Source organism: Diplotaxodon limnothrissa, linkage group LG4 (genome assembly GCF_057381915.1).
Source record: "Diplotaxodon limnothrissa isolate DT_005_m linkage group LG4, D_limnothrissa_male_GT1.1, whole genome shotgun sequence".
Taxonomy (NCBI): Eukaryota; Metazoa; Chordata; class Actinopteri; order Cichliformes; family Cichlidae; genus Diplotaxodon; species Diplotaxodon limnothrissa.
Genome location: NC_140599.1, coordinates 21,909,967 through 21,924,637, shown reverse-complemented (window position 1 = coordinate 21,924,637; position 14,671 = coordinate 21,909,967). Strand labels below are relative to the sequence as shown.

The 14,671-nt window shown below is 38.8% G+C and overlaps 2 protein-coding genes across 2 annotated transcripts; one reads left to right on the top strand and one right to left on the bottom strand.

The window, feature by feature from the left end:
- Positions 1-1,207: 1,207 nt before the first annotated feature.
- tmc6a (transmembrane channel-like 6a) lies at positions 1,208-13,813 on the top strand. Its single transcript, XM_085352474.1, has 20 exons — positions 1,208-1,251; positions 4,928-5,046; positions 5,165-5,296; positions 5,398-5,514; positions 5,612-5,741; positions 5,879-5,966; positions 6,044-6,295; positions 6,388-6,527; positions 6,617-6,761; positions 7,103-7,264; positions 8,220-8,371; positions 8,522-8,600; positions 8,771-8,868; positions 8,948-9,043; positions 9,126-9,201; positions 9,287-9,420; positions 10,060-10,236; positions 10,438-10,516; positions 13,595-13,669; positions 13,789-13,813. The coding sequence occupies exons 1-19, from the start codon at positions 1,208-1,210 to the stop codon at positions 13,646-13,648; spliced, it is 2,274 nt and encodes a 757-aa protein (XP_085208600.1). The 3' UTR covers positions 13,649-13,669; positions 13,789-13,813.
- Positions 2,059-3,676, bottom strand: LOC146633759 (synaptogyrin-2-like). The gene is made up of 4 exons (XM_085352475.1): positions 3,584-3,676; positions 2,532-2,769; positions 2,249-2,382; positions 2,059-2,166 (listed from the first exon to the last, which is right to left on the bottom strand). The coding sequence occupies exons 1-4, from the start codon at positions 3,674-3,676 to the stop codon at positions 2,059-2,061; spliced, it is 573 nt and encodes a 190-aa protein (XP_085208601.1).
- Positions 13,814-14,671: the final 858 nt, after the last annotated feature.

The following is a 14,671-nucleotide window of genomic DNA, read 5'->3' as shown; positions in this document are numbered from 1 at the left end:
TCAACGAACAGTGCTGGGGTCTTAACTCAAAAACGAATGCATACTCCTGCGCTTTTGTGCAATAAAAATAAAGATACTGTTCACATCTCCACTCCTCCCCTTTGCCATCCGTTGACTGTAGTGCAAGCGCACAAGGAGAAAAAGGCATGTTTGATTTTTATGTTTTATTCCTTTGCGCCTTTGTAACGGAAGTAATGACATCACTTTAAAGTGGTTACTGAATTTAGTACAGCATTACATTATTACCTCAGTGCTGTGTGTTTATTGTCCTTCTGCATTCAGTTCTCATCTGATCTCTTCCTTTCGATAATTAGCTTATTTTTGCAAGGTTTGTGCTAGTCCCTCAAATTCACTACACCAGAGTGAGAACGGTCATTTCTAAAACAAGCACAGGGCTGGAAATAGCCATTTAACCATGAAGTAACCAATCATAATACTATTCACTCACCCACTCATAGGTAACCAAAAGGTCACGCACATTGAAACAAATTACAAAGCACAAACTATTTGCCAACAATGGTACAAAAATAATTATACAAGAAACAATGACATATACTCTCAAATGCATGAAATACAGTACTACAATACATTGGTTTTGCCTTTATTTCAAAAGCCTGTATATTTTTTCCTGCAACTCATTTAGCTTCCTAATATAATGTTGTAGTTTGTTATTATGACCACTGGAGGGTCAACCATAACTCAAAATGCTCATCTTATTCTTCCAGATGTCTTGAATGCAAATACAAATGTTTCCAGTGGAAAAAAATGAATTAGACGTATTTTCTATTATTGCTGTTGTGATTGTGTTACAGTTATTCATATACTTTGTCCCCATACAAAGAATGGTCATGAAATGGTATAGCAAACAACTGAAAGGAAACATTTATGTGTTTAAAGAGTCAAGAAAGACTAACCTAACCTCCTCCTCTTTGCTCTGTATTCATATTCAAATGATTAAAGAAAAAAAAAGAGATCGTAAATCAGGAAGTTGTTAATACCCCAGCGGCTATGATAAAGGTTGTGGCAGGATGTCACAAGTAGCAAAGCAACACTGTGAGGTTATCAGAGAAGTAGTTAGACAGTGTGACAAAATAAAGCATCATACTCATTTGCAGATAGTTTATTTTCAGAAGTGCAACACAGCACTGCTCCACTACACAGCAGACTTGGACGTCGTGTTTGAGATAAACGGTGATCATCAAAAACCATGGATTACAATGTGAACATTTGTGAAACAGATATCGACTACGAGTAAGTCTCTTTAAAAAAAAAAAAACTATATATATATATGTATATATATATATATATATATATATATATATATATATATATATATATATATATATATATAGTTTTTTTAAAATATTTTTCTGTGACGTAAGTAAGTAATAAAGATGTATTTCTATAGCACCTTTCCAGGTAAAATTACAAAGTGCTTCACATCAAATAAAAATAGCAAAAAGGGGGAATAGACAATGAGACACAATAACATGCTACCTAAACGCTAGTTTGCAGTTTATTAATTTGGTTTGTCAGAGAAAAAATATAATGAAACTGTTACCACAAATCAACATTAATTAGATTAGGGTATTTCCTGTAAACATGTTATTTATGCACTAGTTTGCCTATAAAAACACATAATTCACATGTTCAAGGCCTGGGATAATAGGTGATGCGTTTAATGCCAGAGGAGTGCCGAGTGTCTGTTTTAACCATGACTAACGAGGAACACACATTTTCTCTAGTACAATTTAAAAATACGAGCCTGAGGAGCAGAGCTTTTTCTAATCCGAACATTTTTTAAATAATCAAATGGAAAGTCTTTTACAGACGTAGCTTCTCATTGGTTGAAAATGGTTGAAGTAAACTGTAAATAAACAACAAACACATACAGGCTCCTTTTGTTTTACTTTTAGTAGCCTACATGTCCAATCTGTTTGGCTGCTGAAAGTCAGTCTCAAAGTTAATATTTGCTGCCTCGAATCCAAATCTCACCTGTGTGGGGTTTGAACAATCAAAGTCTATGCTGTACAGAGGGCACCGTGGGAGAGAGAACATCTATTCAGAATTTCCATTTCCAATGATTCTGGGAAATAAAGCAGTCAGCCACTCACAGGTGTTCAGGTTTACATTATACCTTCCGTATGCAACGTACGCCAAAACAGCCTGTTGAGAGAAATTTGAATTAGTACATTAATTGTTCGCACAAGAGATTCCAAACCAACTGTGAGTTGTATGTCAGACATACCCAGGTGATGATTGAGAAGAAGGAGAAAGCAACGGCAGCTCGGGCAGCATCGGCCATGACATATTCGGAGTTAGTTCTGGTCCACTGGTTGAGCAAGACACAGAAACAGATGAACCACAGGAAGGTCATAGCTGCTGTCAGGTGATTCAAAGCAGAGAAACAAATTCAGGGGAAAAGATTACAGCTGATGAAAGCTTCAAGTTATGACAGGCTGCACTTCCTTCTTTTGTACTCTTTTGTTCCTTTAATGAACTATATGGCATAGCAGTTAAAGCTGACTTACCGGAGAAGGCCAGATCTCCTTTGACAATGCGATCTTTCGCTGTGGCACTAGAGATCTTTGAAATGATGACGTCCAGGATGGGGAACACAACACAAGCCACAAAGGCCAGGACTCCAACTCCCACCGCATAGCTGCATGCGCATTCATTGTTGTTAAACATACAGGTGCCATTTGTTTTACTCGTGGGGCTATAGTAGCCTTGGTCTGAGATGGTTCCAAAAACAACAATGGCGAATACCTGCAAAGTGGAGACACTCAGGGTTCAGTCCCGGGTGAAGTTGCAAGATCATGACATTGCAACATTGCAAGATTATGAAATTGCAAGAAAGCAGTCTAAAAAAAGAAAACAAAATAGAGACGCCTTTCTGAAGAAGTAGAGCTCTGTCAACATCAACTTGCTTGCCTACACAGAATATCAAACATAAAATAAACATGTTTGACATTTGTCCGGAAAAAAGATATTCACATAGTCCTGTAGGTGGGGCACTGCTCTGGACTACAGATCGGTGATTGCAGAGAGAAATCAAACTACTAACCTTCCACCTGTTTTACCTCCTCCTGCTGCAGCCACGGCAAACACTAAATAAATATATGAATATAAATACTTTAAAGCATTGACTTCCTCGTTTGTGATAGTGTTGATTTGCATCTTTAGTTGTCAAGTTATTTTTATATAGTCAATTAGCTACGCTTAGTATTGCATGATTAAGAGAAAATGCTGCTTAAAATTTTGTGCTATGAAAAAGGAAGCGCACCTTCTCTGACTTTTAAATGTAAATTTCAACTACAGGAGCAAAAAACTTTAAAGCCTTTAAGACATGTCACTCATCATCAGGTGGCAGTGTGGTGACACAGGGTTATTTGCTACTATCGGTCGTTGCATAGTTTACATTTAATTTACATTTAATTAAAATGTTTAAACCTGTCTACACTGGGTGTTCATGCCTCATGTAGACAGGTTTAAGCACATATATCTAAAAGCCCGCATTAGTCACTACTTTGCAGTGAGTAATGTGGCTGGCTAACTCTGATACTAATATAATTTCACTCACCCAGCACAGGGTGCGCAAAACAGTCTGTTTTATAAATCTCCTCCAATCAAAAGAATCATTATCCAATGAGGGTAGATTGCCAGTGTTTTCCATTTTACTCCACAAAAATTGCCTATCAGACAGTTTTAAGTTAAAAAGAAAAGCCTTCCTATTACAGTTGGGTACTTTCGATTTGTTGAACAATCTTGCTGAAAAGCACCTCGTAGGTGCCGTGGAAACTGGCCTTACAACATGCTATGCATTAGTGTGAAAAAAAGAACAGGTTAATCTCGTTTGCAATGCATCTGCCAAGTGGATGAAAAGTTGTGAAAATGATGAACACGACGCGCACACTCATGGGGAGATGCCAGGCTATAACTGACAGTGTTTCTACTGTGTTTTTATTCTTTTTTTTATCCACATCTGCTTTTACTGCATTGTTGTGCTTAAAAATGAAGCCATTGCCAATCACAGGTTTTCCAGATTGCAGTTTTGCATGGTGATCAAAACCTGACGACACTGTGTTCGTAATTCCATCAATTCTAGCAAAATGCCCAACACAAAAAATGTAACCTATGGTCGAGCCGCCACTGTGTTTTAGAACTCTAAACACTCATATCTGCACCTCTGTCGTTACGTCTTGCGTACATGTTAACCATGATTTGAACCAAAAACTTTCCAATCTGGGTTCATCGCTCCATCAGACCTGCTGCCACTGATTTTCACTCCACTTCTTGTGCAACTTGGCATATCTCGGACAAACACTGAAAACATTTCTGATGAGGTTTCAGTGAATAGAAGATGGATTAAATAAAGTTTCGAATGCATCTTTTAGGTCCTGTTTTTGGTCTTACTTCGAAATTTTTTTCTATTTTTTATGGATTTTCAGATCCTGTCCATTTGCTGTATATATTATTTCCTTTTCCTTTTACGCTCGCTGCTTCTTCTTTTGTGGTCCACTTGTTTAATTTCCTCAAATTCGTAAGGACTCACTGACCAACATGCAAAGATATGCTTTTTTAAGTTTTCAGCTAATAGCTGTTTGAGCTAAAATATACAAGAGCCTAAAGATACAATTTAAAATGGTCAGTCGTGGTTGTTTTCTGAGTTGTCTTTGATGTGTAGACATAACGCTGTTTCCTCACTTGAGTTAGGGGCCATTTTTATGCATAAATGATGCAAAGTTAAGAGTTAGGCGGCGTAACAGATGAAAAAAGCACTCCCCTGAAAATAAGTGAAAAAGCAGCCAATGTCCAAAGAAAAACTCCAAAAGCTATTCATATAAAACAACATGAGCTATAAGTCCTCTTCATGTTGGTCAAAGGTTTTGGGGACTTTTGGTCATTATTCTGTTCATTGTTGTAGGAATCTGGCAGATGGAGAACCAGCTCAGGATTTCTCCTTCAATCCCATCAATGAGCCAGAAACCAGCACCCAAAATTGCCCTGAAATACTGGAGATGGAAGTCTTTAAAGAATGCACAGGTACAATGACTCAGTGTTTGCTGTTTACACCCCAGCGAAATGTTAGAATCCAATTTCTATCTGTAGTTTTATTTTTGATCTACAGATTATAAAACCTATAAAACCTATCATTTCGTAGATGTACAGTCAAACAGAAGCAGTTACACGAGTGACGAATCACACGACAGAGAAGAGATCAGCCATCTGCAGAGACACGGCTGGTCGGCTGCAACGGTAAAGGTGCTCGCCTCGATGCCTAGTCGCACTGCAGGTGAGGGGAAAATCTCTCCGTGCTGTCTAAATGTTTGCTAGGATTTATTCACACGTGTTAACTGCAACATTTGTTCAAAACGAAATTCCTCATCCACACAGAATTAAATAAATCCCGGCGAGTGCGATATCAGGCCTCATCCCATGAATCTCCTCACCTCTCCAGACCAGTCCAGGGTGCCTCTGTTCTGGCAGAGGCGGAGGAAATCAACACTGAAGGTGCCATTTGCTATTTTTTTGACAGGTGTTAACAAGTGTTTTCGTTCTACTTTTAACCCTCTCACTACAGTGAGATCTGACCTCTCTTATTCCACAGATTCCAATTTGTGCGCCGCTGAAAATAATATGGACCAGCTGGTGTCCAGCCTCCAAGGCCTCTCAGTGAGTGAAGGCACCCGCAAGCTGCGAGCAATGCCACTTAGCTTGGCAGATAAGATCGAAATCCGGTATGTGAGACACAAACCACTGGCGTGACCAGAGGAGTCGTGCAATGGAAATCACAATCAGTACTTTACGTCATCTTCAAGAATCTTAGAATCTATTTGGATGGCGTCTCACCATTTTTCTCCCTATCTTCTTCTAGAAAAGTTGCTTTCAGTTTAAAAACTGAAAGTTCATTCATCGGCAGAAATATACCCTGCTACACTCATCTAAGCATGTACATTTCAATGGTAAGTGCAAACAGCGTACACAGTGATAAGATTTCACCATGTGTGTAGGCGACACGCTCATGTTCCTTTCCCCTCAGACTTGGCGCCACTGCCTCTTTAGCTGCCTGCCCGTCTTCAGTTCGTTCAAATTGTGGCATTCAGCCTTGAAGACACTGAGCGGACGTTACGGAACCGGTGTGCTGTCCTACTTCCTTTTTCTGAGAACACTCCTGTTCCTTAACCTTCTCCTCTTTGTCATCACTGGCTTGTTCCTAATCATCCCACAAGGCATCAACCCTCCTCCTAGTCCTAAAGCAGACTTCAGTGGTATTGAGCTTCTCACGGGCACGGTGAGATGGCTGTACATCATATCCCAGCTGTATTTACAAGCTTATTTCAGCGACAAAGAAACCAGAGCTATCTTTAATGTTTTCGTTGACAGGGCTACTTTTCTGACAGCTTGATGTTTTATGGCTATTACTCCAGTGAAACGTTACCTGGAGACCAATACCGAATGCCAGCAGCCTATTTCTTTACCATCGGCTTCACCCTCTTCATTATCTGCATCATCCTTGTGTACAGGTTGAACTCTAACTCAATTACTTATGCTTTAATTCTATTTTTGTTGTGTCTTTTTTTTAATACTGTTTTTTTTGGGGGTTTTTTGACAGGTTGTCCAAATCCTTCGGAAAAAACTTTCAAGTCCTCAAATCTAACAAGAATCTGGCTGTGAAAGTTTTTTCTTGCTGGGACTTTAAAGTGAGCAAGAAGATATCTGTCAGACTCCAGTCTGAGAAAATCAGCACTCAGCTCAAAGTACGACTTTATATGAATACTCACTGAAGCGTGAAACGTTTCTTTTGGTTCTTGTTTTGTTGAAATTATTTTTAAAATAGACCAAACCAACCAAGTTATTTAAAAAGGGTTTCTTTACACTGAATGCTCTCTTGATGATTCTTAGCAACAAGTATTTCAGTTTTTGCAGCAGTCTTTGTCAGTTTGACATCACACATAGTAGTGTTTGTGGTTATCGTTTGCTCACAGGAACCTGATCACATGTTCACGTGTTATGTCACCCTCGGGGCCATGTCCTTAGTTTAAAAAGAACAAGCACCCTATTTGAAAGGCTTAGTTTACAAATGGTGCTTTTCCAACAGGAGCAGCTGTCTGAGATGATCAAGGGAGAAGACAAAAAGACCTGCATGCAACAACTTCACCGCCTTATTGTTCATCTGTTGGCGTGGACCGCATGCTTAATAAGCATTTTCTTGGGCACCATAGGAGTGCACAACCTGTCAGGAAAAAAAATCAACATCAAGGTACATTGTTGGGAAAAGGAAATGGTAGCATTCATGCACAGTCAAGCACCACTTTAAGTATGTAAATTTTAATTCCCCACCCACTGTGGTTAGCTACTTCTTCTTTTCTGCTAGACCTTTTGATATCTTTGTCTGTCTACTTTGTGTGATAATAAGCGCCCCCCACCCCACACGCACACACGCACACACACACACACACAACCCCCCCCCAAAAAGATACTGGTGTTTCAAAGCTTTTCTGTGCAAGGACAAATAATAATAGAAATAACAGGAATAATATAGAAGTAATAAACTTTTGTGTTATCATCTCACGACTCACAAGGCTCAAGATGGTCCTGAAAACCTGCATATACAGCGCGGTGAAAAAGTACTTGCCCTCTTCCTTATTTCGTAGATTTTTGCATATTGCACACGTTTCAGACCTTCAAAGTAAATGCAACATGCAGTTTTGACATTATTTCATTTATTAGGGGAAAAAAGCTGCCAAAACCTACCTGACAATGTGTGAAAAAGTAATTGCCCCTAAACCTAACAGCTGATCATATCACCCTTGGCTCAGCTTTCTAAAACATTCGGTTCATCACAGTTAATTCACGATTTAACAAGACAGGGCAACTACTTTTTCACAGCACTGTACATACTCAAAGCGGTGTCGCCAATTTCACTCTTCTCTTTCTGAATAAGTCTAAAGACAGTTCTTTAGTAATAACGCAGAATCAGTCAACGTTAGAGAACTGCAGATTGACTTCCAGTATAACCTGGACACGTCCCCATGATGTCAAACACAACTGCAGGTAGATGGTGTAAGAGGATTACTGATACTATAGCAATACTTCATTTTTAAATATCATGGTTGTCAAGACGATCTCACTTCAGTTGCATATAATGTTTAAGCGGAACTTCATTTCCTGTTTTGATTATAACTTGTCGGTCTGCATTTTTCATTGTGATTTAGACCACTTTAAATCTGCCCAAAGACACTGAGTTGCTGGTCTTGTCAGCAGTGGTGTCGGGCATTAACCTGTTACTCCCTGGCTTCTTCAACCTGTGCGTTTGGGCAGAGCAATATGAATCACCTGGCACACGTGTCTATGTCTCTGTCTTCAGGTAAGGAAAAAAAAAAGGAAAACACGCAAAAGAAGTTTTCAAATGAATAACATAGTTCAACACGATGTAAAATTATTGTCTTTGTTATGTGATTTGATTTTTATAAAGTTTAAATATTTATAATAAAGTATTTGATCATTTATTTTTCAGGAACCTGCTGTTGAAGGTCAGTGTTATTGGAGTTCTATGTTATCGCTGGCTGGAGAGCATTCCAGCCAATGGTCTGGAGGTTAGTAACATCCTCACGCTCTTACATGATTCAGCACTCAGTTACTGTATGCAATCGTTTTTATTCCTTAAAGAAAGCTTTTTGCACGCAGATGTTTAACACATGCGATATTATAGCTACAGTTTTGGAATCTGAAAGCATTTAACATCCACATTTTTACATTTTTTCAGTGTTGGGAGAGTTCAGTTGGCCAAGAACTGTACCGGCTCCTTGTGATGGACTTCATCGTTACGGTGCTTTACACTTTTTTGGGAGAGTTCCTATGGAGGCAAGTTTACCAGTTAGAGCAAGATCGGGTGATTGGTTTTACTTCTGTTTTAAGCCAAAACCTAATTCTTCCCTTCTAGGGTCTTTTCCCAGACAATCCTGCAAAAGAAAAGAAAGCCAGTGTTCGACATTGCTCGTAATGTGTTGGAGCTCATATATGGGCAAACTCTTACATGGTGATTATTCAGTAAAAACACAGCTTTAATATCAGCGTTAAAAAGGAAAATCAGTGGTCATGTGTTGCATTTCTTCTTGTAGGATCGGAGTTCTGTTTGCACCACTTCTTCCTGGAGTCCAACTAATAAAACTGATTGTGTTGTTTTACATGAAGAAGGTTGGTAGAGTGTGTATGCAGTGGGGCTGTAGTACCGTATGCCAAGACTGCATTGCAAAGATGACTCTTCCTCTTTGTTTTCCAGAGAAGTCTCATTCTCAACTGTCAGGCCTCGAGAAAGCCCTGGAGGGCCACTCAAATGACAACGCTGTTCATTTGCATACTGTGGTTCCCCTCATTTCTTGGCACTGTCGTGACTATCATTTATACAGTATGGACGTAAGTATAACAATCTTCTTGGAATGCACGTAAGCGTTTTCATGCTTATAGCATGAAAATGCTTGTGAGCGTTTCAAAACCACAAACACGCAGCTCGCTAAAAACAAACCTTAAGTAAAATAACAATCTCTTAAGTACAAACTAAAACTACAACTGGAATATTTTTACCCTGAAGGTAAATGGCCTGGAAATGACATTTTCTCAAGAAAGACCAAAACCAATAGTTTCAACTTAACGATTACAATCTATGTATTCAAATCTTTCTATATTCACTTGCTACTGTGAAGTAACAGGCTGGACACTCTTTTGCCTTCAGACCTGCTGTAATGAATCAACACTGAGCTGCAATCACACAGGAAGAAAACAAAAACAGGAAATAAGAGTAGGACAAGAGACATCTGGTAGATAAGCAGGCTGAAGGTTCCCACGTGATTCATCTTGAGTTCACTTGGAGTTTTCTCTCTGCGAATTCAAAACTACAGGAAAAGACAATGAGTTTACAAACTCATCAACTGATTCAGATCAGAGTAAACAAAAAAACACGAGACATAAAGGATCAGGCTAAAAAAAGATGATATATATATATATACACACACTCTTTACTGTATCCCCTTAAATGCATCTGCCTGTCATGCACAGAATCAAACCCTCGGAAAAGTGCGGCCCTTTCAGGAATCTCACAACAATGTTTGAGGGAGGGCAGATGTCGACCAGGCACCTGGAGGATGCTCATCCAATCCTGAAGTGGCTCAGTTGGGTCTACGACTGTTTGGTAGAGAATCCAGTGTTTCTATTCCTCGCCAGTGGAGTCTTTCTGTGAGTGGTAATGATTACGCTCCTGTTTCCGCTATGTATTTCATTTCATTAATTAGCAAGTCAGCGTTGTTTGTTGGTAGCAATTCGTAGCAGCAAGCATCTCCTCCATTGAAACATTTAATGTTCGTGACTTACAGAAATGGTTTTACGCTCTTAAAATTTTGAAATGATCCATTGCTATTTTTGCTTTTGTTTTTGCAGAATGGTGATATACTTTCAGGCTCAAGTTGTTGATGGCCAGAGGAAAATCATCAGCCGGTTAGAAAAGCAGATTGAAAATGTATGCATGAGTTTGTCTATGTTAGCGGCATTTGTGAGTTTAAGCGCTAACACTCGCACCATGTTAAGGCTGACACTGATGGCGTACTTTTAAAATGTACAAGTAGCATTTGAACCGCTTTTAGCATTTCCCCTGATGATGGCAGCGGAGAAAAAAAAGGCATCGCTAAAGATGTGAAAATTCCTTCTGAGTTGAGAGACAGAAATGACAAAAACGAATTCAGCATCCTAGTTTGAATTCATCATCTGAGTATATATGGTTATGTTAAAATTCTTCTTTCGTCTCTTCCCTCCTGGTTTTCACTTCTTCCTCCTGTCTTTTTGTCTGTGACATCATCTCTAAAGCTTGCAGCCTACGGTCTCTTCTTCACCTCCCTTTTATACTGTCCTTTGCTTTGGATGGTTGACCCAGGTATTTAAACTCATCCATCTTCAGCACTTCTACTCCCCTCATCTTCACCTTTCCACCTGCTTCCGTCTCATTCATACACATATACTCTGTCTTACTTGTACTGATTTTCCTTTCTCTTCTCTCCAATGCATGCCTCCACATTTCCACTCTCTCTTCCTCCTGTTTTACCGACACCCAATCATTTGGACATTTAATACACGCTTTAATTCTTTTCCTGTCTTGATCATTGTAACTGACTTTTCATGTGCTTTTTATAATGCCGCTTCATGGTGATCTGAACAGACAAAAGAGCTTCCAGTGCTACTGAAAGGGCTTGCTACAAGCGTTCAAAGATCTGTGAAACATAGTCCAAAACATTAGTTTTATTGGATTGTGCAGAAGTTGTTATTTAAATAGTTTTAAAAGACCCCTGCACTGAATAACCAAAAACAACTTCAGCTGGGCTAAGACACAGGGATCCTTGTTTAGCTTCCCGTATTGCACATACCATTAGTGGAACTCCTTCATCCCAGTCATTACCAATAGCCAAACAGCACTTCTGCAGCATAGATTTAATAGTCTGGTGCCACCTTTCCAGAGCTCCCTAGGACTCAGGATGACAGGCACTAGAGACCACATGTTTAACTACTAATAGTCTGCATGACCTAGTTAAAGAGCACTCAAAAGAATCTGTTGTTGGATGAACACAATTTAATCATGGCACCTATTTCCACGTGATTTAACCAAGTACAATAACCAATTTTTGACCATGTCAAACCAACACATTTGGCATTTGGTGGTTTAACGTAATCAGATTACATTGGATCAACGTAGTATACTTACATTGAGTTGAAGTGATTTATTTAAGTATGAAATCTGTTTTAATTCATTCTACACAAGTTAAGGAAAACGCAAAGAAATCTTGTTGCTTGAATAACTACTTTGTTAAGCAAAACAATTACTGCTAGTCTTGCGTAATGAACCAATACAGGGGTTGATGATTTTATAGAGAAAAACAACCATTTACACTTAGATTCATGGGTAATGCAGAATCACCAATTAACCTAACTCTAATTACACACAGCAAACTAGCCAGATTGTGGATTTGAACCCAGGTCCTTCTTGCTTTGAGGTAACAGCATTAACCATCACACCACCAAGCTGTCAACCCAGGCTTAACAAACTAGGAAAGCTATGATTACAAGGCTTGATGCAGCATTTTCTGTACGTTTTTGTCCTTGACAGGTTAAACCGCAATAAATAGCAATGCCATACACGTGGTGTGGGTGTAGTTGTCTGCCTCTTAAAACTCCAGCGATTTTCCTGCAGTTTGACATCTAATGTGATTTTCGTGAGTCCAGGCAACGAACCACTCTTACTAGATTGTATCATGTCATCTCAACAAGAACAAATTAAGTTGCTGAATTTCATGCAGATGCTACATGATTTAATTACGTTCACCATAGAAACATGAAATTATTTAGTTCAAATTACAAGTTGTACATGTAACAACCACCCAATTTCATCTTTTTGAGTGTGTTTTGATAGGAAATTTATGCCTTTGTCTGTCTGAACTACTTTGGATTTTGGGAGGCCAAAGATGGTAAAAAAGCCTTTATGATTAGAGGAGCTGACTCACTCAAGGGCAACAAATCAGTGACTATCAGTGACCGAGATCTACCAGTATCCCTCAGGACTTTTATAGTTTGCTCAACCTCTGGTTTGCTTGTTAAAGGCAAAGATCCCTGAAAGATAAATTGTTCAAAACATGGATCAGGCTCTGGGTTTGAATTGTTTTAATTAACCCCACCCCGGCTCCAACTTCCAAAGTTCAAACTCTGTCTGATGGTTTGGGCTTTATCCTGAGCCTCCAACTGTAATCCTGCTAAACATTCCTTGAGAAATGCTTCTTCCTTTATTCCAGGAAGTGAAAAGAACTAATTGAGCTAGGTCAAGTGGTTATTTTTGCAATTTTGGGTGTGTCTCGATAGCAGCCAATTCCCCATCATCCACTGGCAGAGCAAATTTTGCTTGTGTAGATCTATTAGGTAAAACTGGAGGACAAGATGAACCGAGCCCAAAAGTTTGTTTGAGACCACATTTTTCAGATCTCTCATAAGCATTTGCTTGCTCACATTTAATTCAAAGTGTTATGCTATGGACGACAAATCATCTTTTCTACACAAATACAATTCCGTCCATGAAGCTTCCTTCAGAAACTTAAGTCAGAAGCAACAGCTGCCATACTCAGTCCTGTTAACAGTCACCAAAAACATAAGATAAGATAAGAAACATAACATATAACTTTCACTATCTAGTGTTTGGTTGAGAACAGGACAGATCAGTCAGAGTTAACAACCAACATCAAGCTAGCCACAAACATAAACCTATCAAAAAGACCCGACGTGGGTAGGCTCCTGCCTACATAGCAGAGCTTATAACAGCAGTCAGCTTCTCTGATCGTCGGTTTATAGTTCCACACTATTTATAACCAGAGGTGACCACGCTTTTCACGCAGTAGCTCTAAAACTTTGAAACAGCCTTTCTCAGCTCATCTGGTTGGCTCAGTCAGTATTTTATTACAGTTTTTAATTTATTGAATCAATTTATTTTTTAATAACTGCTGAAATCAAGTTTTTGTCATTATTAATGTCAATGCATTGTGTTTTGTTTTAATGCTGTTCAAAGGAGGGTAAGGACAAAAAGTTCCTCATCGCCAAATTACAGGATTTATGCAAATAATCATCCCACTTCCCCTCAAGGGTGAGTATTCTCAATACTGCAGCTCTTCACTGAGGCTACATAATTTTTGTTTTGTTTAGGTTTTTTTTGCTTTGCACTGGTATTTCAAGTCAAAAGATGAACTTTCTTTTCTTCCCCAGTCTCTGGCTGAACACTGTGAACAAAGTGCACTCTCTCACTACACATCTCTCACTACGCAGCAGTTTGGCTCACTGAGAAGTATTTTGGCTTCGATATTATCTCAAAGCTGAGTTGATTGTCCAGATAAACAGGAACGTCTAAAACATGCTACAAACATGAACAAAATAAAAGTAAAATCAGTAACCGTGAAGTTTGCTGTTTTTAAATATATGTTAATCTTGGTCATCTCTGAAAACTGAATCACTGACAGTTGGCACCTCAGCAGGGTTATTAATATTTATTTATAGGCTTTTATTATCACAGTGTACAATGATCTTCGATGTATTTTATGACAAGACAAAATAAAATTTCTTCTTTGTTTTTGTCCCTGTTGTTTCTTTTATCTGATGGCAAGTGTTAAATTCCGGTTCTTTCGGATTCTTTACGGCCAAAAAGACACGGCTCAAAAGTGGTCTTTTTACTTTAAAAAATGATCTTTATTTTACATATCCGGATATGGAGACCTTAGCACACAACACACAACCCAAGATTCTTTAAAATCAGTCATCATGAATACCTTCACAATGGATTTCTTAAGAACACATTCCACGTGACATTGTTTAACCGGTAAAATATGCAGAAGTGCGAAAGAAAAAGTAAAGTGGGGTCCTGTTGGATATGTTGTCAGTGAAGAACGACTTTTGCCTGACTGTAAAACCTTTTGAGAACACATAAAGGTTATGTGAGTAAAAACTTACCTGAGCTGACTTGAAGTTGTTCTTTGATCTTTTTGTTGTTCTTCTTTTCCAGTACAAACAAATTGAGTCATATTCATGGTATAGACCACCAAGTTCTAGTCAGTTCATCCTTGAGTTCAAGTGAACAATTGAAGAACATTTGCCA